This window comes from Petaurus breviceps, unplaced genomic scaffold, assembly GCF_028583685.1.
Source record: "Petaurus breviceps papuanus isolate PSGF00001 unplaced genomic scaffold, PetGlider_PUasm1.0 156, whole genome shotgun sequence".
Classification (NCBI taxonomy): domain Eukaryota; kingdom Metazoa; phylum Chordata; class Mammalia; order Diprotodontia; family Petauridae; genus Petaurus; species Petaurus breviceps.
The window spans coordinates 2,637,464-2,645,369 of NW_027185720.1; the positions used below are offsets into that span (position 1 = coordinate 2,637,464).

General features: G+C 39.3%; 1 protein-coding gene across 1 annotated transcript in view; it reads left to right on the forward strand.

Annotated features, from left to right (window-relative positions):
- The window catches only part of TRHDE (thyrotropin releasing hormone degrading enzyme), a 504,503-nt gene that overhangs the window by 335,969 nt on the left and 160,628 nt on the right, over window positions 1-7,906 (forward strand). The window contains exon 7 of the mRNA XM_069081944.1: window positions 171-236. Coding sequence (XP_068938045.1) covers window positions 171-236 — 66 coding nt within the window. The remainder of the gene's footprint in view (window positions 1-170; window positions 237-7,906) is intronic.

Consider the following 7,906-nt stretch of genomic DNA (forward strand, 5'->3'; position numbering starts at 1 on the left):
CTTGTGATATTTGTCTGACCATTCTTTTGTTTCTGAAATTCACTTGGAAGAAGTGAGATTAAGTAAAACAGGGCTTGAACTTTTAATGATTACGTATGTGTGTGTGCGCGCGCGGGCGCGTGCTTTTTTATCCTCATTGAAACAGAATCTCTCTATCTTCTTTCCCACAGGGTGCAGCTTTAATTCGAATGTTGGCTAATTTTATGGGCCATTCAGTATTTCAGAGGGGTTTACAAGTAAGTAGCCCATTTTCTATTCTCTCTCTCTCTTTTTTTCTTCTTGTCAGTATATTCTTTTCAAAGCATATCTCAAGATTTAGGAAATCACCAATACAGGGTTGCTGAATTTGATTGAAAACACGAAGACTTGTAAAGGTAAGCAGTGTCTTTCAGTATGATAGATGAAGTTGTAGATACAATTCTCACCGTGTCAACTGACTGAACTTGAACAAGTGTATGATTTTGCCTCCATTTAATGTGCCCTGCCAAGCTGAAGTAATTTTCGAGTGTTCAAGTACTAGAATAACCTGGGTTGGATTTACTGAAGAAAAATGTGCTTCACTTCAATTATGCTTAAAAGTTGATATGGAGATAGAAATGAATAATATTAACCTTGTTAGAATGACATAAGTGAGAAAAGCTAATCATGCTCCACCCCCTTCTCTCCCAAATACATTTACTATTGCTTCTGACTTAAATACACAGGGACTGCCCTTGGTTCTGAAAGTATCTCAGACTATTTTTTCTAATTAATAAGTCTGTATAACTAGAAACACATTTTTCCAGGCTGAATATGGAGCATGAAGTCTAGGCAGTGATTCATGGTAAAGCCAGTCCCTTAAACTGTTTGAAAACAAATACAAATATTGAAAACAATACAACTCCTTTATTCTGTTGGAATCTGTTTGAGTAAATCAGGTTACCAGCAGCTGTGATTGATGAATTATTTATGATGCATTCTGCTACTTAGAAGTGTCCTTTAAAGTAAATTGATGTTCACCTGAAATACAATTATGCTAAGACAGAGAGAGCAATCAATCTTATCTGCTCTTGGTAAGCTTTTCATTTTGAAATTTAAATAAACTACATCTGGGATCAGGTCATATTTTAGTACTATAATTCTACCTTTAACCAAAACTTACCAAGAGGTAAAATATAAAGTAAAAGTTAAATATGCCATGTCAACTATAGATATATAGAACAAAAGGGAGGGGACATACCTTGTAAGGAGGAGTTACTTCCTGCCTCCTTTCCTGCCAGCTCCCCAGATACCTTTGAAGCTTTGTACTAACAAGAACTGGAATATGTATTCCGGTGGGATCTAATCAGTTCTTTTTCTTATATAGAATATTGTGATCTATCAACCTGCAGGGCAGGTTTTTGTCAGTTTCTTCCCTTACTCTAGGTTTACAAGTTTATTGAGGAAATCACTTTCTTACAGATTTCTCCTTTATGAAATTGTATGTGTGAAATAAAATGTATTTTTAAAAAGAAAAAAGAAAGAAAATATATATGTGGAGGGTATAGAGAAAGTTTGGGACGAGAGTCCTTGAAATTTACCAAATCTCTGGGAACAACAGGTCTGATCTGGACACACAAGTCATGTCTCTCCCCCAAGTTTCTCTTATCATGGTTTCTCTGTGAAACTTTGAGTATGGTGGGTCCAGAAATGATCTGCTTTGCTCAGGGTAACACAAACGGGATTTTATTTACTAGCAATTGTTTCATCTAGAGAGGTAGTATAGTATACTAGATAGAGAACTGAGTACAAAGTTAGGAAAACTTGAGATCAGGTCCTGTCTCTGACGCATACTGGATATGTGTAATGGTAATGGGGATTTTAAGATCTTTCCTGCCCCTTGTAATGGCAAGCAAACAAGGACTTAGCACCTTGTTTCAAGTTCCTTAAGAAATAGAACTTGTGAATCCCACAGTGGGAGGAACTTACTGATACAACAGGAAAGGGTGGGGCAGGGAGGAGCTAATGATCATATATAAGGAGAGGCCCAGGCTGGAGAGAGAAGAATTGAGAAAAGAACTTGTGGTGGCAGAACTGAGGACTGACAACTGAGAACTGAAAAGAACTGAGAAGATAATTGAGAAGAACTGAGAAATGAGAAGAGAGGGGAACTGGGAGGAAGCATGGCTGTAGTGCTGGTACTTTGTCTGTTTTGATGTTACTTTGTCAGATCCGTCTGCTGACAGAGGACCTTGCTGGCACCTCACTGCTGATTCAGAAGCCCTGAAAGAGGATTTTCTTGTTGTATGTTTACAGAAATCCCGGGGGAGGGTCTTACTGATGTTTCCAGAGGTCCTGGGACTACATTTATGATTTGTGTTCATTTCTCAGACCTTGTTGTTGGGTCTATGTTGATTTCACAAGCAGAAAGTGAATTGATGAGCATGCCGGCAATGTGCATGAATATTATTGTGGCTTTGTTAAGCTTTGTCTTCCCAGGAACAGAAATTGTGAAGGACTTGAGGTGCTCTGGACACTGTGAGCTTCAATATGGAACAGGAACTGGACAAGGAACTGAGAGCTGCTTGTCTTTAAACCCAGGTGACAGCTGGGTGGATTCAGATAGAAGCTGGACCTCTGAAAGAGGAACCATGGAAGCTGAGAGCCATCCTTGAGTCAAGATGAAAAGACCTCTCCTTGGGTATCTAATGCAAACTGACAAGATTATGATTTACTGTGGCCTAGGGGTGGGAGGACTTTGTATTCTGTATCCTGTCCTTCTTCAGGATGATTGAATTAAGGATGATTGGAAACTAATCTACAATTAAGAAGAAAGAAGACTTTTTGACTGAGAGATTAAGGCAATGTGACCTAGGGGTGGAGAACTTCAACATTTGTACTTTTTGTCCCTTGAGGAAGTTTGCCTCCTTAAGTATGATTAAGTTCTTACTGAATGATATCTTTTGCTTAAAACTATGTGACCACTTTGGTGATAGCTATGTGGACCTTTTAGTGATAAGTTGTTATGTCATAACATTGTGAATGTTGTACTTTGATTTCTGTCAATATTTTGTCTTAGTTTATTGCTGAATAAATAGACAGTTCACTATACTATGTCATCAGAACCTTGAAGCTGTTCACAGCAGCAGTCCTCTGGAGAGCTGCTTGTGCTTGTCTTTACAATATGTAAGCCTGGGAAAGTCACTTAACTACTCAGTGTTTTGGGCAACTTTCTAAAATTATAAATTGCAGGAAAGTGACATGTGTGGAGGAGATTTTCTTGCCCATGCATTCCCTATATGAGTGAAATCACAGTTGAAAGTCCCTATGCCAATAATCTCTAGTTACCTGATATAAAGATTTCTATTATTTGTCCACATCATGTTTATAGATCTCTCAGTAGATTGAGTAGACAAAATAATTTTCTTTGCAATATGTTTATTGCTCCAAAACATGTTTTTATCATATAGCTCCTTTCTGTGCAATGCATGGTGTTAATAGACATTTCTTTTTCCGGTAAGTCATTGGAGTCATAATTTATCTAAGATAGCTGACATTGGGTCCTTGGCTTCTCTTGTAGCCCACCGCTTTTTGTAGCCTGTCTCGCAGTACAGGAATTGGTTAATTTCAAGCTTGGCATGTGGTACCATATGTTTGTCAACATTCCATTTCATTTGCTCACTGACATCTCATTGATCAGGCAGATCTGTATCCTTCTGAACTTCACTTGCCACTGTATTTATGCTCATCCCTCATGCTGATTTAGTGCATCATCAGCAGTTTGGATTAGTTTACAGTAAGCTTCTGTGTCTGGGTGATAAATTAGCATATCTCTTGCATGAAGATGTATAGTGTACATTCTGGAGTTGACCTCCTGAACAGACACTTTGTGTCAGGGAGCTGAGTGGTCATAGGGTGGGAAATTATAAGCTTTCTTGTCTTAAGAAGGCCCTGGGGAATCTTGGCTTACAAGTTGTTGAAAGAACTAATTTAGCATGTCAAAATTACCACCTCCAGAAAACCTCCCCAATTGTTCCCATGTTCATTAAGGTTATTTTGTATGGAAACAAATCAAAGTTTATTATTTGAAATCAGATAAAGGATGGAAGTGTGAGTGTGGGCAGACCCCATTTATGAATATAATCTAAGGAGACAGCTAGGTGGCACAGTAGAGGGAGTGCTGGACCTTGAGTCAGGAAGGTCTGAGTTCAAATCCAGCCTCAGACATTTATATTCTCTGAGATCCTGGGCAAATCATTTCACTTCTGTTGGCTTCAGTTTCCCTTTTGTAAAATGGAAATGATAATAGCACTTACCTCCTAGGGTTATTGTGAGGATAAAATGAGATAATATTTTTGAAGTGCTTTGCAAACCTTAAAGCACTATAGAATGGTAAATTAATTTTTAAGGCAGTTTTTGAACACTCAGAACTAATTTCCCTTCAGAAAGGATGGTGCAAATTATGTTTAAACTCCCAGGCCAGTCCACAAAAGCCTCTTAAACCCTTAATGTTCCTCAAGTACAGCACTAATCATACCAGTTCAATCTGTACCAGATCACCATTGATTATTTTTTCTGTACAAAAATATATTCTAGTTTGGTTGAAGCAATTCCCATAGCAGGAGGGGCTGTCAGGGAATGACATAAGATGATTTTTATTTGTGAAGCCAGAGTTGATAGCAACCAGACTGGGGTTCCCTTGGAGAAGTAAATGAATTATCTTAAGTGTTTTGGATCAACAGAATCTGTATCAATTGTCATTCAATATCCATTTATTGGGATGAGAGAAGATTATGGAAGGAGTGGCTTGAGCAAAGGAGAGAATTTCTTTAACAAAGGGAAAGGGGAGCTAATGGGCACAACCCAGAGATGGGTCCCAAGGTACCTGAAGATGACCAGCAACTAACAAGCATGAAGCCTAGCTGTAAGAAGCAGTATGGAAAAGTCAGTAGGGCATTGGACTTGGAGTTAGGAACTGTGTCATCCTGGATGAATCACATAACTTTTCTTTGCCTCCATTTTCTTCTATGTAAAAGAGGGAGATGTGCTCAGTGACCTTTGGAGTCTCTTCCAGGACTACATCTGTGATCTTATGATTTCTTGGTAACTGTTAGGCTTTTGAGACTAAGAGAATCCTAAAAACTCAAAGCCAGAAGAAATCTTAGAGGTTATCTGCTCAAATACTCTCATTTTATAGGTGAAGAATCTGAAGCCCAGAGAAGTTAAGTGACTTCTCCAAGGCTACCTAACAAATTAATGGCAGAGCTAGGATAAGAACCATGGTCTTTACAATTCTCAGCCTAGTCTTTTTTTGTCTGGTTCCCTAAGTGACACCTAGGAGCCCCCTTTAACTTACACTTTTTTTGGAGGGGGGAAGGTAGGGCAATTAGGGTTAAGTGACTTGCCCAAGGTCACACAGCTAGTTTTCTGTGAAGTGTCTGAGGCCAGATTTGAACTCAGGTTCTCCTGACTCGAGGGCCCATGCTCTACTCACTGCACCACCTAGCTGGCCCTTCAACTTGGACTGTTAATCCTCCATGGACAACTACTCAGATTCAAGGTACTTTGTGCATCCAAATTCCCTAAAACCATAACTATAATGTTTATATAATATATAGATACATGTATATATATATAACTATATAGTATACATACAATTATAATGTAATGTATATATGCTCTACATATACACATGTGTATATATATGTTATACATATACATGAGATGATGCAATTAGTTCCAAATGAGAGCATTGAATGAAATGACATAATAAGAAAAGTAGCAATAAAACGTTTCCTTCATGGACCTGCAGAGGGCTCTCCCACAACTGTGTGCAGCATCTATGACAAGAAGACCCATAAGGACTCATGGAAAGATACACATGTAGGAAATGCAAGTGGCCAGGATATATTCTGAGGGGCACATATGTAGGGGACATCTATGGTGAGGGCACATGTAGAGAAAACCAGGCAGGCAGGAAAAATGCCTATCAGGGTGCCTGTGGGAAGGGACAAATGTATAGGGAACGTACGTGGCCAGAGTGCATCTTGAAGCCTCTGGTGATTCAGGGACATTGGTATCTTCCGAAGGTGTCCTATCCTACCCCTGCTGAGCCTGATTCTTGTTCCTTTCTCATAGACTCCTGTGGACACTGTTCTGCTGAATGCTGCCCTATTAGACATTGCTCTGATGAATGAGTCTTAAGCTTCTGGCTCATTTGAAATCCTTCAGTATCTCTTGTTCTGGCGAGAAAACCCTTTTAATAATGATCTAGAATACAAATCTATAAAAAGCTTTATTCCTTACATTGTCACAGGCTAAGGCAGGGAGAAGGAACTGTTGGTATGTGGACAAGTGCATCTCTATGGGGGAGGTGGGCTTCTGAATGTGAAGCATTTTCCACAAGTACTTTCAGTATGTGGAAAACACAGTTATGCTGGCATCATAAATGGTCAGTCATTGGCCTTGGGGGTAGTTTATTGCATTTCAAGATGGGATGAAGAGACTTTCTACTTGATTAGTTCAGCATTGCCCTCAGGTGGTCCAAGACTAGGTGTATTTTATCTTTTGGTTGTCCTTGGCTCTAGAACCGGGATAAAGGAAGGTAGAACATAAGAAAATTGTTGTGAACTGGAGGCTACTTTAAAATAGGATTACTGACGTGAAGAAATGGGAGAATGAATACTCCTCTTTCTCTGCCACCATGCTTTTCAGGGAGGACAGACCCCCTTTCCTTGCTGTTCTTTTTCTCCCCCTCCTACTTAGAAAAAGCAGAAAACATTGCTAAAACTACGGGAAATGCCCTCCTCATCCTTTGAGCTGTCCTGGCCAGGAAACCTCTCAACCGGCCATCAGGTGCCCCGGGTGCCAAGATCTTTGGAACAAGGAGAACAAAACAAAACAAACAAAAAAACAACAACCTTCCCCCCAAAAAAACAGGGTCCTTCCAGTTAGCTAATGCCCTCATGCCCTCAGGCTAATTCTTTTCTTTAGACTCCAATTTCTGTTCTTGGGTTTTAGGTCCTTCTGTCAGAACCCCTCCCACCCAGTACAGGGGTAGGTAGATATATTTCAAGGGGTCTGTGAACTTGAATAGGAAAATACCTTGATAACTATATTTCAGTATGATTGGATTTTTTTTTGGAAATCTTAAGCATTTTATTTTATGCATTAAAAAAAAATTATTCTGAGAAAGGACCCATTGGTTTCACCAGACTTCCCATGATAAAAAAAAGGATAAGAAACCCTACCCTAGCTTATGTCGGAAATTCCATATACTTCTCACTTTTAATCTCTGAAGGTTAGACTATAAGATAATAGTTATTTCCCTAAGAACTACCCAATAATGAGGTTCAGTGTTCCCTTTTGGAGCCTAAGCCTCTACCATTCCCCAGCTAGACTAATAGATGGAGAAAAAGGGAAGTGTAAGGGAAGAGGCCACTGTTTCTTCTGCCTGTGTAGGAGGCCCTACAGATCCACTTCCTCGGTCTTTCATATGCAGAGAAAATAGCCCACAGCCTGAGAAGAGTTTTGATGGCACTCTCTTGTTTATATAATATACTCAAGTCCAAAAAATGTGTCCCCAAGTAGTCCCAACAATATACCAATAACGTCAATTATGTGCCAATAACAAATCATTTGAAATGGTGTCATTATTCAAATTCTGGAACCAATTCATGTATTTTTACAAAATTCTAACTTTGAATAGTGTATTAATTGGACCTAGTTGTAGTAGTAAATCCTTTGGAAAATTTCAAGATAGTTTCTTTGATTGTTACAAAGACAGCCAGGGCAGGGAGGAAAATTGGAAGCCTTCTCATCATTCTGCCATGGCCTCAGGTGGAAGAGAGCAGGTGAGCTGAATCACTGGGAATATGGAAGAGGAATAAAAAATGCCTATGAACAGGCTACTAGCCTAATTGAAGTGTTCCTTGGGGTTTATGCTGAC